At 46.4% G+C, this 25,207-nt stretch overlaps 1 protein-coding gene across 1 annotated transcript in view; it reads left to right on the plus strand.

The window, feature by feature from the left end:
• The window catches only part of STOM (stomatin), a 31,791-nt gene extending 9,724 nt beyond the window's left edge, over positions 1–22,067 (plus strand). Inside the window, exons 2-7 of the mRNA XM_058694314.1 lie at positions 3,620–3,723; positions 5,485–5,557; positions 6,614–6,696; positions 10,973–11,176; positions 12,165–12,299; positions 19,992–22,067. Coding sequence (XP_058550297.1) covers positions 3,620–3,723; positions 5,485–5,557; positions 6,614–6,696; positions 10,973–11,176; positions 12,165–12,299; positions 19,992–20,186 — 794 coding nt within the window. The 3' untranslated portion in view covers positions 20,187–22,067. The remainder of the gene's footprint in view (positions 1–3,619; positions 3,724–5,484; positions 5,558–6,613; positions 6,697–10,972; positions 11,177–12,164; positions 12,300–19,991) is intronic.
• The last annotated feature ends 3,140 nt before the right edge of the window (positions 22,068–25,207 follow it).

The raw sequence follows: 25,207 nt of genomic DNA on the forward strand, positions 1-25,207 counted from the left end.
ATTATTTAAAAAAAAATTTTTTTAATGTTTATTTCTGAGAGAGAGAGAGAGAGACACAGAGTGCAAGTGGGGAGGGTCAGAGAGAGGGAGACACAGAATCCGAAGCAGGTTCCAGGCTCTGAGCTGTCAGCACAGCCCGACGTGGGGCTCGAACTCACAAACTGTGAGATCATGACCTGAGCTGAAGTCAGACACTTAACCGACTGAGCCACCCAGGAGCCCCAGAATTCTTTTTGATTTTTTTTTTTTTTTAATTCAGAGTTAAAGGACCAAAGGAGTGAGTAGACTTAGAACAGGAGCTCTGGAGCAAGATGTCCTATGTTTGAATCCCAGATCTTCCTCCCTCATGTGACCTTGGGAAAGCTTTGTTGTTTCAGTTACCTCCTTTGTAAAATGAAATTAAAAATACTTAACTTCAGGGGCGCCTGGGTGGTTCAATCGGTTGAGCGTCCAACTCTTGATTCCGGCTCAGGTCATGATCTTGTGGTTGGTGAGTTCCAGACCCACGTTGGGCTCTGTGCTGACAGCTCAGAGCCTGCTTGGGACTCTCTCACTCTGTCCCTCCCCTGCTTGCGCTCTCTCTCTCTCTCTCTCTCTCTCTCTCTCTCTCTCTCTCTCAAAACAAACAAACAAACAAACATACATTAAACAATATCTTAGGGGCGCCTGGCTGGCTTAGTCGGTTGCACAACTGACCGGCTCAGGTCATGATCTCGCAGTTTGTGGGTCTGAACCCCGTGTCGGGCTCTGTGCTGACAGCTCAGAGCCTGGAGCCAGCTTCAGATTCTGTGTCTCCCCCTCTCTCCGCCCCTCCCCCACTTGCACCCTGTGTCTGTCTCTCTCAAAAACAATAAATAAAACATTAAAAATATATAACTTCACAGGGCTTGGAAAGAGTACAATGAGATACACATCTAAAGTAATTGAATACGGTGCCTATAACAAACCACCTAAAAATGGCCACTCTGATTATTGACAGTTGTGATAATGCCTGATGGAGCCTTCTGCACAGGCAGCATTGTGGCCTTGCTTGGTGTATCCTCTCAGTGAATATGTCTACGACCCCACAAATTTTAACTTAGAAACTTCCAGGAGATTAACTTAGAGCACTTTTATTCAAGTATGCATAGGACGTTTGTTTATCTCCCACTGTGACACAGAATCAGAAAACTACAAAGAATATGTAATGTCTATTCCTGGTCTTTCATTCTGTGTTTCAGAGCACTTGACCTGGATGCCGTCTTGTGTCTCTTCTCTCCTAAGGTCTCAGCCTGAACTCTGCTTATTTCTTGGCCCACCATTTGTTCAAAGGCCCGTCTCACTGTCATCTTTGCCCTTCTGAGCCGTAACAGGTCCCTGGTCTGCCTCTTGCCCTGTTGCCAGTCTCCCTCTCATTATTAAAACAGCTCCTAGAAATAGAACAGACGCTTTCAGTGGTTGATAAGAAAAGCGATAGTATCCCTTGGCCTTCAAAGTCCCTCTGCCCTCCACAAAGAGGAGAAACAAACTAAAAATGAGGAAGACTCTGGATACAGAAAGTGGAAAAACACGAGCCAGGAAGTGAAAGGGGTTTCCCAGGATGGTAGTGAAAGCCAGTCACTGGGACAGCTGTTCACAACACCCAAGAGAGCAAGTCCAGACATGGGTCCAAGAAAGACTCTCTTGGAGGATGAAATTGGTAGGGTACCTGACCTTGAGAGAGGAGATTGAGATCATTGGTGAGCGGTTTGAGGCTGAATCAGTGAGTACATTAAAAGGTAAGCAAAGGTGAGGGGTGGCCTGGGTGTCTCCGTCGGGTAAGTGTCCGACTTGATTTCAGCTCCGGTCCTGATCTCATGGTTCGTGAGTTCGAGCCCCGCATCGGGCTCCGTGCTGACAATGCAGAGCCTGCTTGGGATTCTTTCTCTCTCTCTGCCCCTCTCCTGCTCTCTCCCTCTCAAAATAAATAAATAAAATAAACTTAAAAAAAAAAAAAGAAACAAAACCTAAGCAAAGGGAAAAAGCAAGACAGTGAAGAAAAACAAAAAGTTGTGTGGTACAGAAAAATGAATTAGACGTCCCTGCGTGGCTTAGCTTTGAATCGCATTGACGTATACATGAAATATAAAATGCTATAATGACCACACAAAAAGTACGATGTAATTAGAAGGATGGGTATATTTATGGGCAGAGGAAAAGCTAAACCCCCTTCCACAGTGGAAAGTCAATAAGGAATGCTCAAAACGAAGAGAGCCACAAGGAACAAAATCAGCATGTTATTTAGAAACGTGGAGTGTATACCAAAATACTCCGCCAACAGAGCAGCTGCCTTTGAGGAAAGAAACGCTGAAAGAGGTAAGCAGGGGACCGCTCTCTTTTTGTAGTAGTCTTCTAGAACTTTTGGACTTTTTAATTTTTTTTTTTTTAACGTTTTATTTATTTTTGAGACAGAGAGAGACAGAGCATGAACGGGGGAGGGGCAGAGAGAGAGGGAGACACAGAATCGGAAGCAGGCTCCAGGCTCCGAGCCGTCAGCCCAGAGCCTGACGCGGGGCTCGAACTCACGGACCGCGAGATCGTGACCTGAGCTGAAGTCGGCCGCTTAACCGATTGAGCCACCCAGGCGCCCCTTGGACTTTTTAAACTTTGTGCAAGTATAGCTGCTAAAAAAAATTTAGAAAAAGCACAGGTGCATAGCAACAAAGGCTGAAAAAGGAGGTGAGAATAATAGAAGGGAGAAAAATAGGTTACACATTTTATTTACTCATAAAATGCAGGTGTACAAGAGAAAGGTTTGGAAACATACTCACCATGTGTGGATTGAGTACGTTTCCCCTTCTTTTCCATACTTTTCTGAATTTCTTGCAGCAGGGCGTGTATTACCTTTATAACAAGACGAAAAGCTATTTCGTGTTACAGGAAAGGAAACAATCAGAAAAGTGGGAGGAAAACTGTCCACCCATCCGAGCCCCACTCTGTCCCACCGGTGTGAGTTACCCCTATTCCGTGTTTTCAAAGTGTTCCGAACAGAGTGCTCTATGTCTGCACTCACCACCCAGTGTTCTAACGATCTGTTTGTCTGTCCTGCCCGCTGAACTTGCCTGATAGCCGGGATTGGGTCTTACTCCCTTTTACCCCTTCAGTGCAAAGCACGAACCCTAATAAATATTAGGTGCCTAATAAATATCTGCAGGATAGAAAATAACATAGACAGCCTTTGTCATGTTAAGGAGATTAGAAAAAGTAGCACCGGGGCATGTGGGTGGCTCAGTCAGGTAATCAGGTAAGCATCTAACTCTTGATCTGGGCTCAGGTCAAGATCGTGTGGTTCGTGAGTTCGAGCCCCCCATCAGGCTCTGCACTGGCAGCACGGAGCCTACTTAGGATTTTCTCTCTCCCTCTCTCTCTGCCCCTCCCCCACTCGTGGGCTCTGATTCTCTCTCTCTCTCAAAATAAATAAACTTAAAAAAAAGAAAAAAGTAGCACCCTGCACTTCAGCGTTGTTGTAAGGATTGCATGGGAAAATCCATGTAAACCAGCTCCAAACTCCAAGCATAAGTGTGTTCAGTGAACAGAGGCTGAAGATGGTCGGAGTGTGCTAATCACCATGATAAGAGTTGTATATTTTTTGTTTTCACAGATAGCCCTAATACGGGCCTTGGACCTTGTGGCTGGATTTTGGTGGCTGTCTCGTTCTTGTTCACAGTTATAACCTTCCCAATATCGGTATGGATGTGCATAAAGGTAAAGAATATTTCACTTGCGTCTGGAAAGGGGTCAAGCCCTAACTACATAAACCCCCTTTGTGTGTGTGTGTGTGTAAAAGAGACAGACACCTGCTGGCCTGTAGTTCTTTTTCCTTCATGACTCCTTTAGAAGATTCACTCTAGTCTATTGTGATGGAACTTTAGAACTTCTTTTCAGGCGGTCTTTCTTACAGGTAAGAAATACCTATAGTAAGGATCACCATTGGGTCGCCTGGGTGGCTCAGTTGGTTGAGCGTCCAACTTCAGCTCAGGTCATGATCTCAAGGTCCAGGAGTTCGAGCCCCACATCAGTCTTTGCTGCTGTCATCCTGTCAGCACAGAGCCCTCTTCAGGTTCTGTCCTCCTCTCTCTCTGCCCCTTTCCAGCTCACTCTCTCGCTCTCAAAAAACCCCCCCCAAAACACGTGGGTATGTTCAAGCTCTCCCACCGCCAAAACAAAAGTAAGGCTCACCATCGAAGTTCGGGATGTGGGACGCTCCTGTCCAGATTCAGGAGGCCGAGGTTTGGTTGCTGGCTCCATTGTTCACCATGTGACCTTTGCCATGTTTCCTTCCTGTGAAATGGGAGGAAGTAACAACACCCACTTCCTAGGGCCAATGTGAGGATTAAAATAATGTATCTAAACATGTGTATCCCAATGCCTGGCACATGGTAAATGCCCCCTAAATGCTGGTTATTTTTTCCATGAAGTTATTAATACTGTGACAAATGACTATCATTTACATATTCCTAAAGAGATAAAATATGCTCTATAATTTTCAGATAAGTTTATTGTTACGATTTAAGATATCAGGAGACAAACTATGGGGAATTTAGTTTTTTTCTTTCTTTTCTTTTTTTTTCTGTATTCACAATGCATGAGTAACTGAATGATGATGTTAACAGCTGAGGAGTGAAGTTATGGATTTGCTCCTGTATACTATTCTATACTTCCCAAATTTTATACCATGAATATGTATTGCTTTTATAATAACTTAAAAAAATAGTAAATACATATCATGCTTGGTGGGGGTAATAAAATATTGGACATGTGATTTATAGATACTGTTTGGATTTTATTTATTTATTTTTAATTGTTTTTTTTAATGTGTATTTATTTTTGAGAGAGAGGGAGAGAGAGAGTATCCCAGCACAGAGCCCAACATGGGGCTCAAACCCATGCACCGTGAGATCATGACCTGAGCCAAAATCGAGAGTCAGATGTTTAACCAACTGAGCCACCCAGGAACTCCATTTATTTATTTATGTATTTATTTATTTAAGTTTTATGTATTTAAGTAACCTCTACACCCGACATGGGGCTCAAACTCATGACCTCAAGATTAAGGGTCCCATGCCCTTCCAACTGAGCCATCCAGGCACCCTGATGCTATCTGGATTTTAGAGAAAAAAACAAAATAGAGGCATCGAATCTGTTTAGGGCAGAAATACATATTTGAGAAGCTGTTTATGTTGGGGCACCTAGGTAGATCTGTCAGATAAGCATCCACCTGCTGGTTTTAGCTCAGGTCGTGATCTCACAGTTCGTGAATTCAAGCCCTGCATCAGGCTCCAAGTTGATGGTGCAGAGCCTGCTTAGGATTTTCTCTCTCCCTGTCTCTACCCCTCTCCTACTTGTGCTCGTTCTCTCTCAAAATAAACAAACTTAAAAAAAAAGAAGCTGTGTATAAAATAAATAGTGGATATAAATATTTGCACTCCTCATGTTAAATTATTATTATTTGTGTTTTTAACCTAGATCATAAAAGAATATGAAAGAGCCATCATCTTTAGATTGGGTCGCATTTTACAAGGAGGAGCCAAAGGACCTGGTCAGTATAAGGGTTCTGGGTGGTTGTCTGGAGACTGGAATTCTTCCTCCTGTTGATGTGAATTCCCTTCCAAGGGCCCTTTCTCTGTTGGCTTAGAAAAGAGTGCGTGTGTAACAATAGCAGTGGCACGAGCCAGTCTTGCCACAATCACCCTTTCCTTCCCTTAGCTCCCCTCCCCTTCCCATCCAAGCTGATAACATTATTTTAGGCCAAGAATAGCGGCAGCCATGGAAGTCTGAGCATGAGAATTCCTATTACGCTAAAGGCTTTCAGTCATCGCTTTTGGCAAACTTCACTTAAGCCCCTACTGCATTCCAGGCTCTGGGAATTCAAGGGAGACTAAAGTATAGTTTGTGCCCTCAAGGATCTTGCTGTCTAATGGACACCAAAAAGGAAAACAGTTACAACCCCGTGTGATAAGTATTAGGATCAAGTAATTGCAGATAGCTGTGGAAACCCAGAGACAAGTCACTGACCCGAATTAGTAGGAGGAGACCATCTGGGCTGAAGGTGACATCTCGGCTGAGTCTTGAGGCCTGGAGAGGTGTTAGCCAGAGGGGAGGTGTTCCCCGCAGAAACGGCAACCGGCGCGGAGCGATGTAGAAGGGAGCACGTTAGACCCAGGGAACTGCAGGGAACAGCCCAGCAAGAGCATAGAGCACGAGGACAGGAGAAGGGCTGCAGAGGGGCCTGGGCAGGTTGGGCTGGACCTCGTGTGACGGGTTCAGGGCTTTGCAGTTCAGGAAAGACTTGTGCTCGTGGCTGAGAAAACGGGGGCCATAGGAGAGAAACTGAAAGATACAGAAAGACTTGGGGAAGGATTGCATTGGTCTAAGTGAAAACAAGACGGCCAGTGACAGTGGAGTAAGGAAATGAAATCACGGGCCTCAGTGGCAACAGTTTAGTGGGGGAAGTAAGCAAGAGGATAGCATTCCTGGCGTCTGGCTCAGGCACTGAGACGAACTGGCTTCTTTCAGTTGCCTAAGTGGATTCTCTGACGGTGAACGGATTCGGCACTGGCGTCTCTCCGTAACATTCTGTGTTTCTTTGTTGCAGGTTTATTTTTTATTCTGCCGTGCACAGACAGCTTCATCAAAGTGGACATGAGAACGATTTCATTTGACATCCCCCCTCAGGAGGTAAGGTTGTCTTTTGCCATGAGTAACAGATGTCACATGTGAAAGTACTTAGCAATGAGAGAGGCAGAGGAGAGCGGCGAGAGCACAGGTGGAGAGCCTGTCGGCCGTCACCGTTTTCCAGCTGTGTGACTTTGAGCAAGTTCCTCAACTTCTCTGTGCCTTAGTTTCCTCAGCTGTGAAATAGAGGTTGTGACAGTAGGACCTACTTTATAACGTTCTCGTGGGGACTACGTGAGATGTTATGTGTAGAGTGCTTAGAACAGGGGCTAAGTTAGTAAGTGCTATGTAACTGCTTCTTACTACGAAGTGTAACACAATGTTAACTCAAGTGTAATGTTAGCTTTTCATACTTGTCATCACTTTTACTACCACATTTCTCTGCTGCTGGTTTCTGATAGAAAATCCAGCTTAGGGGGCACCTGAGTGGCTCAGTCGGGTAAGCAACTGACTTCGGCTCAGGTCATGATCTCACAGGTCACGGGTTCGAGCCCCGCGTCGGGCTCTGTGCTGACAGCTCAGAGCCTGGTGCCTGCTTCGGATTCCGTGTCTCCCTCTCTCTCTCTTCCCCTCCCCTACTCGCATACACTCTGTCTCTCAAAAATAAGACATTTAAAAAAAAAAAGAAAGAAAATCCAGCTTGGTACAATATTCTTCTTAAGGTTTTTGTTTTTTTTTTTTTTTATGAAATTTATTGTCAAATTGGTTTCCATACATCACCCAGTGCTCATCCCAACAGGTGCCCTCCTCAATACCCATCACCCACCCACCCCTCCCTCCCACCCCCCATCAACCCTCAGTTCTCAGTTTTTAAGAGTCTCTTATGGTTTGGCTCCCTCCGTCTCTAACCTTTTTCTTCTTAAGGTTCTTGATTATACTCTAGATTAATTGGTTAGAAGCCCCAAAATTAGGAACTGCTCATTCGGCATTTTAGATAAAGCCTATAATGTTTTAGAATAGTAACTACTTCATGCTATTTCAAACTGTTTCGCAAGTAATATCACTGTTGAAACTCACAGCAGAATCCCTGGAAAGCTTGTAGCTGCCGTGGGGCAAAGGGATCCCTCCAGGCCACAGTGGCAGAGCCAGACCAATATCTAGCTTTTTGGGGTCCTCGCCTCATGCTTCTCCCACTGCTGCATGCTAAATGCAATCCACATTAGCTCCATCCTGGCCTGTGACCTAGTGATAGCCAGCCTGGTCCACATGTCCAGGGAGGCATCCTAACCTTTGCAGACAGAAAGCCTGAAAGTAGGATGAAGGGAGGGATAGAAGAATATGTCAAGTGTCTCCTGGCCAAAGGCCAGCTACTCAGCAGGGCGGTGGAGCCCGGCCTCATTGCTTTCTCTTTTTCCCAAATCCAGAGACCAGCCCAGGAACCTCCTTGCTGGTACTGATCCAAGTAGTGGGTGAGGTCAGACTTTGTAATCCACACGTACGTAGGAACACCAGGAATCGCTTTTACCCACCAGAACAAGGCTGGGAGCTGTGCTGTATTCTCTGCATGGATTCCCATGTCTCAGGGAGGATCGGCTCTCAGAAGGAGCCCCTTTCAGGGTAGCTGGGAGTCCTGGCATTTTCCTCTGTAAACATCACGGGCAGCTGGCCGGCTTGCTGTAAGCCTCTGCCTTCCAGCTGCTGTCTTCTCTCTTGCGAGCTGCTGAATGCAGAGCAGATTGGAACTTGGCGAGCAGTCCTTTTTCCGATCCCCTGTGAACTTCATGTGAAGGAAGACAAATACTCTGCCTACAATAAACAGTAGGAAGAGAGGCGGCAGCTTTAGAAAGCTCTGGCTGTGGCAGAGTCACGAGGGCAAGAAATGGTTTAGAAATGATACACATTTTCCCATCACATCATGGGAACTGATTAATTTTCATGCAAGATGGTAATATACTATTAGAAGTATTTTTAGATTATCAGAAAAAGGATTACCGCTTTCCTGCCTAGCAGGGACTAAACAGCTATATAATACCGTTAGTTGTTATCACTTGCCGTTTACATAGCTCTTTGCACTTTTTTTTTGTAAGTTTATGTATTTATTTTTGATAGAGAGAGCAGGGGAGGGGCAGAGAGAGAGAGGGGCGGGGGCGGGGGGGAGAGAGAGAGAGAATTCCAAGCAGGCTCCAGAGCTGTCAGCCCAGAGACCGAGGCAGGGCCCGGACTCCTGAACCTTGAGATCATGACCTGAGCCAGAATCGAATCGGGAGCTTAACAGACAGAGGTACGCAGACTCCCCTCTTTACACTTTCCAAAGAGCTTCATTCACAAACATCTTACCAGCTCTTCAAAGAAACTTGCACAGAATTGGGCAGTGTAATTAGCCCCATCTCACAAATGAGGAATCTCTAGGTCAAGCAGTTTAAGAGCCTCACTAGGGTCACAAAGCAAAGCGGGGTAGAGCCCCGGCACCAATCACTAAATTCCCAGGATCACGTTTCAGGTCATCTCGCATTTATTCACCCCCTGCCGTGGATCCATCCCTCTGCCAGTGCTTGCGATACAAAGACAGACTACTCTTAAGAAACGCCTAGTCCAGCAGAGAAGCGGTGCTGTAGGTCAGCAATACTGGCCGCTGCAAAGGGGCAGTATTTGCAAAGCGCTTTGCAAAGCACAAAGGGGAAAGTGTTTAAGTCTGCCCCGTCTGGCAAGGTTCACAGAGGAGAAGACACTTGAGCTGTGTCTTGAGTGATGAGTAACAATGTGCCAGTCTCATGGCATGCGAGAGAGAGAGGGGAGAGGACATCCAAGCAGAGGGGACACCTGCACGAAGGCCCTGGGACATGCAACGTGGCGCATGTGGGACGCACACCTTGTCCTGTGTAGGGTGTGCAGGAGGGCGTGGGACGGAGTGAGGCCGAAGGGCCAGCAGTCAGAGGACGCCTACACCAAACTAAGGTGCTGCCCTGAAGGTGGTAGGAAGGAGCATTGGCAAATTCTGTGCTTGTAAGCATCTTCATGGAGCGTGCTACAAAGTGGGTCTGTACCCTGATCTCCCCCTATAACAACGTCCCCCATTCACTTTTTGTTCTAGCAATGCTGTGCTACTTATATATATATAGCTCAGCAAACCTAGGCTGTGCCATGGCTCTGTGCCGTTTCATGCATTATTGTCTCTGCCTTGGATGCTCTCATGCCACCCTCAGAAAATTGTTATTTCAGGTTGCCTGGGTGGCTCAGTCAGTTGAGCGTCCGTCTCATGATTTTGGCTCGATTCCAGGGTCGTGAGATCGAGCCCTGTATTGGCACTGAGTGTGGGGCCTGCTTGGGATTCTCTCTCTCTCTCTCTCTCTCTCTCTCTCTCTCTCTCTCTCTCTCTCTCTCCCCCCCCCTTTCTCTCTCCCTCCCCCTGCCCTCCACTCCTCTCCCCTGCTCATATACTCTCTCTCTCTCTCTCTCTCTCTCTCTGAAATAAAAAATGTAAAGGGTGCCTCGGTGGCTCAGTCGGTTAAGCATCCAACTTCGGCTCAGGTCATGATCTCACGGTTCGTGAGTTCGAGCCCCACATCGGGCTCTGTGCCGACAGCTCGGACCCTGGAGCCCGCTTCAGATTCTGCGTCTCCCTCTCTCTCTGCCCCTCGCCTGCTCACATTCTGTCTCTCTCTCAAAAATAAATAAACATTAAAACAATTTTATAAAATAAAAAAATTTTTCTAATTTAAAAATTAAAAAAAAAATGTTATTTCTTCCTTGAAGACACAGCTCACACACCACCCCGGCCACCTACAAGTGTCCTTCCTTTGTCCCATAAAGTCTCCCTTCATTCCCCATCCGCTTTGAAGGAACAGTGCCTGCTGCTGAGCGGTATCACAGTATTTGTTGACTAACTGAATGAATTAATGGAATTAAGGAATAAGTGAATGTATTTTATGAAAATTCTAAATACAGACTCCACTTCCTGACGCTCTGTTGTCTTAGTCCATCCGGGCTGCTCCAACCAAACCCCACAGATTGGTGGCTCAGGAGCAGCAGGATTTCTTACTCACAGTCCTGGAGGCTGGACTCGGGGGCTGAGGAGTGTCCACTTCCTAGATCCTAGATGGCCGTGAGGGTTCAACCCTCGTGACCTGATGGGCGTCCCGAAGGCCCCGCCTCCTAATGCCATCATGTTGGGGCTGAGGCCTCCGCGTCTGAATTATGAGGGAACACAGACATTGAGTCGATAGGGCTTACTAAAGAAAATCGGCCAGTGTTCAAGATGTTCCATAGAACAACATTCCTTGCAGTCATCTTAAAGAAGGAGTTGGTCAGCCGGTGTGCAATCGCTCCCTTTCTGTTACAGATCCTCACTAAGGATTCCGTGACCATTAGTGTGGATGGCGTGGTCTATTACCGCGTTCAGAACGCAACTCTGGCCGTGGCAAATATCACCAACGCTGACTCCGCAACCCGTCTTTTGGCACAAACGACTCTGAGGAACGTTCTGGGCACCAAGAACCTCTCTCAGATCCTGTCTGACAGGGAAGAAATTGCACACAACATGCAGGTGAGGCGTGTGCCGGGGCTGATACCCACCAGAAATCAAAAGATGAAGCAAAGGGTCATTGGTTGTTTAACAGCTTTTTACTCATTCCAACTGGGGGATCACTGGCCTGCCTTCTTCCCTTCGTAGAAAGGTTTCCTCAAACTTGATTTGGTGGAAGGGAATATTTTTCACACAGAAAACTCATGGGTTAATAGCTCAGATGCATGCATCGTTTTTTTTTTTATTCCCTTCAGTGTAGTTTTGTTTTGTTTCCCGAGAATTAGTCTTTAACCTTTGTCTTGAGCATAATAATCCAGAGGCCGTTCTGCAAGACAGTGCGGGTATTGTTAAATTCTCGTGTGGGTCCCATGACTTCCCTTGGAACTCCTGTGCTTTCCAGTCTTACTTGGGTAATAGATTACAAATTAAACCTGACTTGCTCAACAAAGATAAAGCACTCTAACCTGAGATCTTGTTACTTGTATCAGTGTCATGGTGTGTAAAATCTGTCACCTTACCTGATGTCCACAGCCACCATATGAGACAGGAAGTAGGATTTCATTCCACCCATGGTAAAGGGACCAAGTTGAAGCAGGAGGAATTAATGTGGCTTACGTGGAGTCCTATTAGATCAGGAGCCAGCTGGCCACCTGTTTCTATCAGTAAAGTTTTATTGGGATACAGCCACTCCCATTGGCTTAGGTATTATCCGCAGCTGTTTTTGACCTACATCGGCACAGTTCACAGTTGCAACAGACACTGAAAGTAAACGATCACTGTCTGGCCCTGGTAGGAAAAGTTCGCCAACCTCTGCATGAGCTTCTTAGGAATAGAATCAGGATCAGCTCCCTGGGACCCAGCCCCTAGCTCAGCCTTCCATCCAGCGCAGGAGAAGTAAGCTCTCTCCCGGCTCTCCCCCAGCGTCCTGTCTGCTCTAGACCCCAGTGCTCTACCGTAGGCCTCTGGGCTGGGCTGAGCATTCCTGGCTTGCCTTCTCTCTTCCTGACAGTGTACCCTGGATGACGCCACGGACGACTGGGGAATAAAGGTGGAGCGCGTGGAAATTAAGGACGTGAAGCTGCCTGTGCAGCTCCAGAGGGCGATGGCTGCAGAGGCAGAGGCATCTCGGGAGGCCCGAGCCAAGGTAACCTCCCTTTCCTTTTCTTTCCTTTTCTTTCCTTTTCTTCTCTTCTCTTTTCTTTTCTCTTTTTTTCTTTTCCTTTGTTTTTCTCTTTTCTTTTCTTTGTTTCTCTTTTTTTCTTTCAGTTTGCTTTGCCTGTCGAGTTTTCTTTTTAAGGAAAGCATGGTTGTTATAAAAATGGAAATAATCTTAACGGGTTTAGCCAAGTTGAAAGCCTCCCTATCACTTCAAGCCACAAGCCCCCCCAAGGGGCCACCGCTCATGACAGCTTAGTATATACACCGGGGTTTTATTTGACTAGGGTGTTAGATTGCCGGCTTATTTTGCGTAAGCATGGTCACACCCACGTATCGTTCTGTTCCTTGATCCTTTCACTTAACATCATCCTGTGAGCCCGTCAGTGTGTACAGAGCCATATCATTCTTCTGTGACTGCATGTCCCGCCCCGCCCCCCCCCCGCCCTGCCATGTCTCATACTTCATGCTCCGAGTCCCCCACTAAGGACAAAGGAACAGTTCTGGCTTAGAGCAAGTGGACAGTCCGGTCCATGTGCCTACCATTTGTTCCTTCCCTATCTTCTTTTTTGAAGTTTATTTACTTTGAGAGAGAGAGTGACAGTGCATGTGGGATAGGGGTAGAGGGAGAGGGAGAGAGAGAGAATCCCAAGCAGCATGGAACCCAACGCAGGGCTTGAACTCACAAACCATGAGATCATGGCCTGAGCTAATCCTTGCCTATTTTTGTCTTCTCTTTCATTCTCTCTTTTCTCAGGACCTTCTTCCTTCTTACTGTTCCCTCTTCCTCTCTGTCCTCTTCTTTTTTTCACTCCTCTCATGTCTGCTTTTCCCCCTCCTTCTTGTCGTCACCATCCCTGCCTGCTTCTTGAGCCCACATGGGTGCGTGCCCCATAGGAGAAGTGTTGAGGAAATATCTATTAATCTAACCTAGGAAAGAGGGTCTCTGGAGCTAATTCATAAGGACACAGGGATATCTCGCCAAACCCAAGGATGGGAAGTAGAGTCAAGTCCCATCAGAAATGGAGCCAGGGACTGCAGTGTGGTCAAGACCAAAGGGAGCTAATCATTCCATCTCCTGGGCCTCATCTCACTGCTGACAGCTGGAGGGCAGAGTCAACTCTCACGTTCACACACCTCCCTCAGCTGAACACTAAAGGGGACAGACCCGCCTTGATTCCAGATTCACAGCAGAGAGATTCTCTTTGGCCAAAGTTTGGTCAAAAGGGCAAATTCAGGGGGCGCCTGGGTGGCTCAGTCAGTTAAGCGTCTGACTTCAGCTCAGGTCATGATCTCACGGTTTGTGGGTTCGAGCCCCACGTCAGGCTCTGTGCTGATGGCTCAGAGCCTACTACTTCGGACTCTGTCTCTTTCTCTCTCTGCGCTCCTGGCGCTCTCTCTCTCTCTCAAAAATAAATAAACATTAAGAACACTTTTTTAAAAAAAGGGCAGGGGCGCCTGGGTGGCGCAGTCGGTTAAGCGTCCGACTTCAGCCAGGTCACGATCTCGCGGTCCGTGAGTTCGAGCCCCGCGTCAGGCTCTGGGCTGATGGCTCGGAGCCTGGAGCCTGTTTCCGATTCTGTGTCTCCCTCTCTCTCTGTCCCTCCCCCGTTCATGCTCTGTCTCTCTCTGTCCCAAAAATAAATAAACGTTGAAAAAAAAAAAAAAATTTTTAAAAAATAAAAAAAGGGCAAACTCAGATATTAAGTTCCACAGCCCTTTGCCTGTGAATGGGTGAAGGAAGAGGGCCAGTCTTCATCGGAGGGGTTGCTGTGGACTTGACAGATCTCCCAAGACACAAGGGGCAGACCAATCCATTGTTGTTGTTAGGAAATAGTAATAAGGGCACCTGGGGGGCTCAGTCGGTTAACCGTCCAACTTCAGCTCAGGTCATGATCTTACAGTTCATGAGTTTGAGCCCCACTTGGGGCCCCGTGCTGACAGCTCAGAGCCTGGAGTCTGTTTTGGATTCTGTGGCTCCCTCTCTCTCTGCCCCTCCCCCCGCCTCAAAAATAAATAAACATTAAAAAAAATTTTTTTTAAAAGAAAGAAAATAGTAGTAGCTGGTGATAATTGACTAAGCACAGAGCCCTGCCCTTCTAGTAGGATGCCCTTTAAGCCACACATTGGGGACTATAATTTCTTAGCCAGCATCAAATACAACAGCAGCTCCTTTGACACTATACCCAGAATTTTCTACTAACCAGAATTGTTAGCTTTTCCTAATGTGATAATTGATGCTCATGAGGGCAACCTGGTAATTCTGTGGAACCTCCAGTACTGCCATCACATTGAGAAGACTCAGTGGTATTTCTGGTAACATTAAATACGCCCTACTATAATCGAACTGGTATTTTGAAAAACAGGAATCGCTTTTATCTAGATTACGTCATTAACCAACAGCCCCATTCCAAGCCATACTGAAGAGACTACTTAGAACGTCAGGGCCTGAAGGGTCCTTAGAGATTATCTTCTGAAGCTGACAGATAACCTGGTCCAGAGGCTGCCCTGCACCCTCCTATTCCCCTGCCGGGAAGCAAGCACAGCACTGTTTTCCGCTGAGCTTAGGCTTGACCTCAGAACCCTTCTGTTGCCCTTCAGGTAACAGTCCTCAACTGCTTGGCCTTGGCCCTAAAAATGAAACTTATTTGCCATCCCACTATTCAGATGAAAAGATTGAGCCCAGAAAATTCATGTGATTTTCCTCAAGGTCACACAGTCGATTAGTGGCAGTGGAAATCAGAATTCCCCTCTGGCTCCTCTGGACTTTCCACGACGGACTAAGCCTCTTGGGCAAGTGCTTTCACCAGTTAGGAAAGAGAAGTCCTTATAACAATGGGAAGAGATGAAGGAAGCCGGTTAGAATTCTGAATGACTGTGCTCCACCTGGATGAGACTGTAGGGATCGTCTGGAACAGTCTTGTGGACCTGGGCAGTATCTGTCTTTAAGATTAGGGTGAACACATCGAATCACAAGGAGTCTATCCTTTCTGTAAAACACAGTAACCCTGCAACAACCATAAGGCTTATATATTCAAAATGGTACAGTCAGGTTCTCGTGGAAAGTAGGGAGTCCATTTCTTCAACAAATAAATTGTGAAAGAAAAGGGTAAGAGAGCCTATCGATTAAGAGCCTTCAGAGAGAAATTCCTCTCTGAAGGAATTTCCATTACATAGCCAGCAGGGAAATGCAAATTCAAATCACAAGCAGACGCCACACTAGACATCTACCAGGATGGCTAAAAAGAAAAGAGCCAAGTGTGGACGAGGGAAGAACTCATACTCCTGTTTTGTTAGTGAGACCACAGATTTGGTACCACCATTTTGGAAAACTGTCTGGCAGTGTGTATCCAACAGAAATGCACTTGTGTGTTTACCAAAACACACAGGGCGTGTACTAGAATGTTCATAGCAGCACTTTGTATCACCTCAACCTGGAAACTGCCCACAGGTCCCTTGTGGTTGAATGCATAAAGTGTGCTTTGTTCACACGAAGGAACACCATGCCCCGAAGAGAATGAACGTGAAAGTGCTGGCAAACATGGCTTGAGAGAAAGGAGCACAAAAGATTCTCCCACAAGCTTGACCGTGTGTTAGTCAGACCTCTTTTTCAATGTTTTAGACCAGCTCTTAATGACTTGAAATGCGATCCCTTTTACACTTGCGTCCATCCTGATTTCCTCGCTCAGAACTCTCAGAAGAATGCCTGCCACGTGCTTTCGGGCGCACATTCCTGGGTCTCATCCTCTATTCGTTGAGAAGGTGGAGTAGAGGGATGCAGATCCCCTTTCTCTGCCCTTCGCAGGCCAGCCCGCCTGGGCTACAGAAGGAGACAACAGTACCAACCTCACAGACCTGAAAATGGCTGGTTGTCAAGGGACGGTCTGTAAACATGGAAGTGGGGACCAACATGGGGTTGCTGGGCATTGGCAGAAGCCCCACACCGCCACAGGCATCTTGCTTTGCCTTCTGAGGGCCGATTCCTGGCATCTACGTGGCCTGTGTTCAGACCGAGCCGGTGGTTACTGCCTTCACATCTTGGGCAGCGTCCTCAGACCAGCTTTCCTGTTAACAGCCCGTGTGCCTAGTCTGGTGGGTCTGGCTTCTCGGCCAAGAGCTCGTATATTGACAGTAGTGGGAGATTAGATATCTCTGCAGCCGGTCCATCGCCAGACCAAAAACAAAGTGCCTAACTGGACCTCTGAGATGACGTGGAAAAAGCCAGAGCCTGCCGTTCTCGGGCAGGAGCTTGTTTTGCATTCCGTACGTACAGGGTTTGCCTTGGAGCACACGGTTACGTGCATCTTTTTGAGGGCACCTGGAGTGCCCCCTCTCACAGACCTAGGTAGGACATTCTGGGTATCTTGACAAACTAAGGTTTTTATCCTCTAAACTGAGTGCCTTCTCTCGGTGACACCATATCCTGTATCACCCGTCTCACCTAATGGCACCCCCCCCCAGGCAACCGAAACCTAGAAACCCACGGCTCAGCCTCTGTTCCTCTTCCTCCCCGTACCCAGCCAGCCTCCAAACTGCTGACTCTCCTGAAAAGCACCGCCCCCGGCCCGTTTTCCCATCCAATCCCACATCCCCATTACCAGCCAGTCGCACCAGTCACTCTGAGGCCGTCCTGTTAGCAGCTCTCAGTGTCTCCTCTTCTCATCCATCCTCTGACGTCTGTCCGTGTGTTTTCTCCAACTGGATCTGATGAGGTTCCTTGCTCAAAACTGTTCAGCAGCTTCCCTCTGCCTCCAGACTGCAGACGAAACACCCCAGCCTCTCCTCTGCCTCACACTGCATTCGGCCACTTAGACTTTTCTGGAATATACCAGCTTTTTAAAACCTTGGTACCTTGACGTGTGTGCTGCCTGAAGTATTCTTCTTCGTCTGTGGCCAAACAACAAAGCTTTCATCCTGTCCTATTCAACTTCCATAATCTCATCAGCTCGTGTTCTGCAAAGCCTGCTTTGCTGAGTGCTGGCCCTGTGCCTTGTACCTGTCTGTCTACATTTCTCACACTGGAATGAAGTGATCCGTTCCCATGTCTATCTCCCCTGCTTGACCGGGAGCCAAAGGAGGCAAGGGGGTCCACTCTCTTCCCTAGCTACTACACAGGGCTCGACCCCTAGGCGGCTCCCAGCATTTACTCTAGAAGTGAATGAAACTCCACTGGTCGGGAGACTATCGTGTTCAACTCGGATATTCATGGGAGTATTCTGAACCATGAATATTTTGAGATCCCTGTGAAAACAACCCAGTTGGAACTGCGCCGTTAAGCTTAGTGAGCATGGTATCTTCACGCCCTCTTCTAGGATTATGGAGAAAGAGTAACTCACCGCCTTGATTGGCTTCTGAATCCTTTATACATTAAGGCATAGCTGGATTCAAAAACCAGGTCTTGACTTCCCACATGCCTTTCCTATACGATAGCCTCCGTTTATACATTTCACACTTAATGTACCTTTCTGTCTTCCTCACAATGGCCCTAAAAGACAGATACTATCCCGTTTTAAGAGTAAGAAACCAGAGCTCAGAATGTTAAATAACCTCTCTGAGGACACTCAGCTGGTGAGGGTTAGGTTTGGAATTTGAGTACAAGCCTGTCCCACTCTAAAGCCCCTGCTTTTCTCCCCAACCCCAGTGATGTTCACATTTTTATGCCCATGTAACCTCAAGAGGAATTTAGACAAACTATATGTCCCATCACACATTTTAAGTAGACATGTGAAAATTTTCATTTGAATTTATATACTTGGCTAAGCGTATAATCTGACATGTTTTAAATATTGACATTTTATTTTAAGTGTTTATTTTTGAGAGACAGAGAGAGAGTGAGCAGGGGAGGGGCAGAGAGAGAGGGGGAGAGAGAGAGAGAGAGAGAGAGAATCCCAAGCAGGCTCTGCGCAGTCAGCAAGGAGCCCAACGTGGGGCTCAAACTCACGAATTGTGAGATCGTGACCTGAGCTGAAATCCAGAGTCAGATGCTTAACCAACTGGGGCACCTGGCTGGCTCGGTTGGAGGAACACACAACTCCTGATCTTGGGGTCATGAGTTTGAGCCCCAGGTTGGGTACAGAGATTACTAAAAAAATAAATAAACTTTAAAAAAATTAATTAATTAAAACTTCACATCACTCATTTCAGTGTATCCAGTGAAATTCAAACAACATAATGATTCCATCATCTGTTTAAAATACGTAAATAAGCTCTTTCAATAGGCATGTTTCATTGTCCCTTTTCTTTTCTCCTTGAACTTGTATTTCCACTCTGCCTCCTCTTGGAGTCTTTTCCTAATACAATATATTTTGTCATGAATTACTTTATTACTCCTACCGCAACACATTTAGCATTGAAGTGGGTTTTTTTTTTTTAAGTTTATTTATTTTGAGAGAGAGAGAGAGAGTGAGCACGTTCAGGGGAGGGGTAGAGAGGGAGAGAGAGAATCCCCAGCAGGCCCCTTGCCATCATCACAAAGCCCTTGATGGGGCTCAAGCCCACCAACCGTGAGATCATGACCTGAGCCGAAATCAAGAGTCAGACGCTTAACTGACTGAGCCACCCAGGCATCCCTAGTACGGAAGTTAAAATTAATATTTTAAACATTTCCTGTGACTACAAATAAGGCATTTAAATGTTTCAGAATTTCTCCCAGATAATTTTTTTCTTTAACTAGAAATGCTTATCTTTTATTTATTTATTTATTTATTTATTTATTTATTTATGGTAAGCTGGAAAGAAAGAAAGAAAGGAAGAAAGATAGAAAGAAAGAAAGAAGATAGAAAGAAAGAAGGAAAGAAAGAAAGAAAGAAAGAAAGAAAGAAAGAAAGAAAGAAAAAAAAAGAAGAAATGTTTATCTTAACAAGATAAAGAATTCCTGTGTTTGCAGCTGGCCGTCACGTATTGCCAGAATGAGACAAGATTAACCATCAGTTCTAGTGTTAACTTTTCATTTTTGTACTTCTAAGGACTGAGAACTTTTGTTTACATAAATAAGTAGGTGGAGATCAAAGTTGTGTTTAAAGTCATGCCATGCAGTCCTTCATACTGTGTCTGAATTACGTGCTAAAAATCATACAGTGATCTTTCATTTAAAAATATGTTTAATGGTCATCAGCTTTCAGTTCCATAAGGTCCTCTGTCCTTTCTTTAAAATCAAACAACTGGAAATTGAACGCCTGGGTGGCTCAGTCGGTTGAGCGTCTGATTCTTGATTTTGGCTCAGGTCATGAGCTCACAGTGTTGAGATCAAGCCCCGTGTTGGGCACTGGGCTGGGTGTAGAGCCTGCTGAAGATTCTCTCTCTCTGTCTCTGTCTCTCTCTCTGTCTCTCTCTCTCTCTCTAAATAAATAAATAACTGGAAATTCATGTGACTTGCAAAAGGATTTGTGTCCATTCACTAGTCACTTTCTCAACCCCTATTTTGAGTTGCCCCTCTGTTCGGTCCCCTGAAGCATGCAAGAAAAGCCACAGTAAAAGACGATGTCTCGATCTCAGGCACATAGTCAGGCAAATCAGACATAGGAAAAAGGACATATGGAAATGGGGTAACCGGAAATGGATTTCCTTAAAACTATTCTGGCGCATTCCTGGAGAAGGCTTTGTGTGCACACCCTGGTTTGAAGACTGCCCCTTGACACCTGTATTTTCTCCAGTCTGACCACTCCCTCCTCCTGTTCCATAGGTCATTGCAGCCGAGGGAGAAATGAACGCATCCAGGGCTCTGAAAGAAGCCTCCATGGTCATCACTGAGTCTCCCGCGGCCCTTCAGCTGCGGTACCTCCAGACACTGACCACCATTGCTGCTGAGAAAAACTCCACGATCGTCTTCCCCCTGCCCATAGACATGTTGCAAGGCATCGTGGGGGCAAAGAAGTGAGCCACAGAGGCCAACGCAGAGACGCGCCCTTCCCTTCCAGGGTAGAGTGGGGACCAAATCAGCCTTTAACCTGTAAGGAGAGAGTAGGGCGGGACCTTGACTATTCCTCCTTCCTTTCCTTTTCCGTATGTTGACTGCGAGGTGCTTAGAATGTGTAGTGATCCTAGCAGCAGATACAGATGAGGATTGTTAGCTTGTAAATACTGAGAAAGAGAAGGGGTGTGGGGAGGGGGTTGGCAATTGGTGATCTGTAAGATCATTTTGATCATTTCTTAACTCTTTTAAAATATTTAAAGTTCATATGTTTAGATCATTAGGTAATAGGCTAAATCCCCCTTCTTTTGACTTACGCTGGGTCGTTCTGCAGCCAGACCAAAGGCAAGAAAACAGGTTATAACCACCACTCGGCACCCTGGCTGGACAAATGCTTTGCAGAAAGCAGTGACCTTAGGCTACAACCAGCTTCTCTGGGCCATATGTGCCTTACCTCCGGGGAATCTTAAGGAGATGTTCCTAACATCCGTTTACTTTCTAAAGCCAGACCACGTTTCAAAATAATCCTCACTTGAGAGTTGGCATTTTCGTGCCTATACCTGTCAACACTGGAGGAAATGGTCAAGGTCAGTGAAAAAGATGATCTTAACCCTTGAAAGACTTCTAAATCTACTATCACAAAGATCCTTTAAGAATAATAAGAATAGTTCTCCCTTTCTTTTAAACTTCTTTTAGCCTCTTTATGACTCAGTGATTCCTCTGTGGTCTTTCAAACCAGCTAAATACTTGTCACAAAAGTGCTTTTTCCTCACTTTTGCCTATTTTCATATACCAGGTTCTAAATAGTTCTGATTTTTAAATAAAATGTTCTCTAAGTTCTATACACAATTCTTTGTATACCCATTTGAATGGCTTAAGGACGAATCCTTTTTTTAAAAAATAGGTAAAGCAATTCTCTTTTATTGTCTGCATGCTATTAACTATCGTACACTGTGAAATATCTTGGTTACCAGGCCCATTCATTAAATATTATGAGGAATTCACAATATATTGGGCACATAATAACCAATGAGCCTGGGAAGACACTGTCAGACTTAAGATATATAGATGGAGGGTTTTTTTGTTTTTTTTTTTAGTTTGCCGAGTCCTCCTTTTCTATCACGTGTGGTCAGTGCCCAGAGAGGAAGTGGGCGGCCCCTCCTACCCAGTTCCTTGTTCCACAATGGTAGGAAGCCTTTTGCAAATGCCCGTGAATCTGAGCAACCTGGCATTCTTCCTGTTGGTCCGACAACCTGGCTGGTGACACTTAAACCACTTTCTCCTCGTGGCTCTGAGTTCACCTAGAGAGGTCTTGGGAATGGCAGCTTCCTTACCCAGAGCCACCCTTCATATTGGTCCTTAGCTGCATCCCTCTGTCTGTCCCAGACTATGAATGTTCCCTCCCCGATCGCCCATTTCCAAGCTTATTTTAGAAAACCTTGAACCGTGCATCCATGTTCTCAGCTGCGTTTATTACATGTATATGGAGCATTTTGACTTGGAACTCAAGTTACGTTTCTATTTATAATTTTTTAACTAATGATTTTCTCTCTTTCGTGCGGTGACTCACCCTTGACCAGTGAGGACCAGGAAACAGCCCCATATCCTGGCTGAAAACCTCTTCTCAGGCTTAGAGTAACAGTGCTTTCTGCTCCTTTGAGTGTCCCTATGTCCAGATACCAGTCTTCGCCTCTCTGCCTTGTGGATTCATAGCCCAATAGGTTGGGATTAGATTGCTTGAGAGGGAGGAAGCATAAAAGGGGTCCAGGATGAGCGCTGGTGCAAGAGTGTTCTCCACGTGGCCTCCCTTTCCAATGCTGTACATAATAAAGTGTGCACTTTTACTCATTTTCTTTGGGTGAGGGTCTGTTTCTGCCTGGATTTAGTGTCTGTGGATTTCATTTTTCAGAACTGGCACATGTGATCCTCCGGTCCCGGGCTGGCTGCATTGGCTTCTCGGTGTGCTTTATGTGGGCCAAAAAATGCGGAGAGGTTAAAGTTGCCCAACTGCCGCCTAGGCCCCTTCTGGAGCACCTGCCCATATATTTTCCCTGGGGAGTTCGAGATCCATGGACACCCTGAATCCTTTGCTAGTTTAATCACCCTTTGCCCAAATCCAAGCAGGATAGGAACTCACTTCTGTCACCCTGTGGTCTGTTACAGCTCCAATGCCTTGCAGGCTGCCTGGCCCAAGGCACACAACAGGTACCTATTGACCAGCCCAAAGTCAGACACAGGATCCAAGCCCAGGCCGGCCTTTTCGTCGCCTGTCATGGCGCCTCACGATGACTTCTATATGGTAGACGAGAAAATCCAAGGTCGTGTTTTGGGGGGGAAAAGTTGTTAGGAGAAACTACGTGGTTGAACTTTGAGAGAAAAATATGAAGTCCGAGCAACTCTTGCCCCAGGCAACTTCCTTTTTCGGAGCACTGTAGAGTTATGAGGCCACAGCCACCAATGAACTGAAATTGGCTAATAAACCACCTTGCGTGCCAGTAGAAGAAATGAAGAATTCAGGGGTAGGTCCCCTGCAATTTGACCTCCCACAGGTTTGCAGGAGGGGAGCTGGCTTGTCCAGACAGGACTCCGTCTGCCTTGAGGGAAGGCCCTTGGAAGCTCTAGGCTGTAAATGCTGCTTTTGTCCCAGGACTTTGCATCTGTCAAAGTGACTGCTTTGACTGCAAGTAACCCTTTGGGGTAAGTGAGGTGGGAGTTACAGGATCCCGTCCAAATCTCTCAGCATGGCAGTTGAGGTGGGCCCGGCCTACCTCTCACGATGTGAGGCCTAGCACTCCCCACCTGCTCCCCCACGACCCCCTCTGTACTTGCTGCACACTCTGAGATGACTCCCTGCCCCTCCGGCCCCCATGTCTCACCTGGAAAATTCCTTCTCCTCTCCCCTCATCACCTCTGCAATGAATCACAATCTCTAGACGTAGGGCCCCTGGGGCATAAAAAGCTCCCTGGGCAATCCGAGTGATCAGCAGCTTTGGAAATAGCAGTGTAAACAGACATGCACACGCTTCCCAGCATCTACACCTTCACACTGGCTTCTGTTCTACAGTCCTACGCACGGGAGTCTCTTACGGTTGGAGATCGGGTTGGGGGAGGTGGTGCAGAACAAAAGCAGGGGCAACATGAGAAAAGACCAGAAGACGAGAGGGGAGGAAAGGGGGTCTGTCCCGCAGCAGTTCCTTGCTCCAGTTGGTATATCCATGGAGAAAAGGTTTAGGAGAAGTTCGCGGGAAAGGCTAAGAGGGACTTTGTGACGCCCTGAATATGAACAGAGATTCAGGGTCCCGGGGGCACAAAGCGGGGCACAGAGGAAGTCCCTCTCCCACAACTTTGGGAGCATTCAGGGGCACCTCTCGTGACGGTAACTGCAGGAGCAGATTTCTGCCAAGAGTTCGGGGCAGCAGAATGACTCAACGGAATACAGGGGAAGCCAGGGAGGTGTGGGCAGATTAGTTACAGGGTATGGCAGCTGTGAGGACACGCCTTGCCCAGACTTCTACTGCAGGGGACTATAAATGACTAAGGGCCCCAGCTGCTGGCTTTGAGTGCTGGTCCCCACAGGTGCACCAAAGCCACACCTCCCGACGACTGAATGCAGTGGGGAGACAAGACACGCTGTACCTGCTCCTGGGAGGCACACAGCGCCTTCACTGGCTGATTGGACTGTGGCTCAAAAACTCTTTGAATCAAAGAGCTGTTTGCGCCCCAGTGTTCACAGCAGCCTGGTTCACAATAGCCAAAAGGTGGAAATGACCTGAGTGCCCGCCGCTGGATGAATGGTTAAGCAAAATGTGTATACGCACAATGGAGTATTATTCGGCCACAAAAAGGAAATTTTGATATTTGCTATAAAATGTATGAGTCTTGAGAAAACATTATGCTAAGTGAAATAAGCCCGACACAGAGGACAAATACTGTATGAGAAAAGGCAAATCCATAGAGACCGAAAGTCAAATAAAGGTTACAAGGAGCAAAGGGGCCCCGGGTGGCTCAGTCGGTTAGGCGTCCGTCTCTTGCTTTCGGCTCAGGTCATGATCTCACGGTTCATGAGTTCGAGCTCCCATTGGGCTCTGCGCTGACAGCGCTGAGCCTGCTTGGGGTTCTCTCCCTCTTTGTCTCTCTGCCCCTCCCCTGCTGGCACTCTCTCTCTCTCAAAATGAATAAATGGTGCTGACTCCACAACACTGTAAATGTATGTAATGACACTGCATGCCGCTTAGAAATAGTCAAAATGATTATTATGCATCGTTTACCATGATAAAAAATACACCAAAACCCAGAAAATACCTAGGAATAAATCTAACCAAAGAGGTGAAAAACCCATACACTGAAAACTATAGAAAGTTTATGAAAGAAATTGAAGAAGACACAAAGAAATGGAAAAAGATTCCATGCTCCTGGAGAGGAAGAACAAATATTGTTAAAATGTCGATACTACCCAAAGCAATCTACGTATTCAACGCAATCCCTATCAAAGTAACACCAGCATTCTTCACAGAGCTAGAACAAACAATCCTAAAATTTGTATGGAACCAGAAAAGACCCCGAATAGCCAAAGAAATCTTGAAAAAGAAAACCAAAGCTGGAGGCATCACAATCCCAGACTTCAAGCTGTGTTACAAAGCTGTAATCATTAAGACAGTATGGTACTCGCACAAACACAGACACTCAGATCAATGGAACAGAATAGCGAACCCAGAAATGGACCCACAAATGGATGGCCAGCTAATCTTTGACAAAGCAGGAAAGAATATCCAATGGAATAAAGACAGTCTCTTCAGCAAGTGGTGCTGGGAAAACTCAACAGCAACATGCAGAAGAATGAATCTGGACCACTTTCTTACACCATACCCCAAAATAAACTCAAAATGGATGAAAGACCTCAATGTAAGACAGGAAGCCATCAAAATCCTCAAGGAGAAAGCAGGCAAAAACCTCTGTGACCTTGGCCACAGCAACTTCTTACTCAACAC

This window comes from Neofelis nebulosa, chromosome 12 (genome assembly GCF_028018385.1).
Source record: "Neofelis nebulosa isolate mNeoNeb1 chromosome 12, mNeoNeb1.pri, whole genome shotgun sequence".
In the NCBI taxonomy this organism is placed as follows: Eukaryota; Metazoa; Chordata; class Mammalia; order Carnivora; family Felidae; genus Neofelis; species Neofelis nebulosa.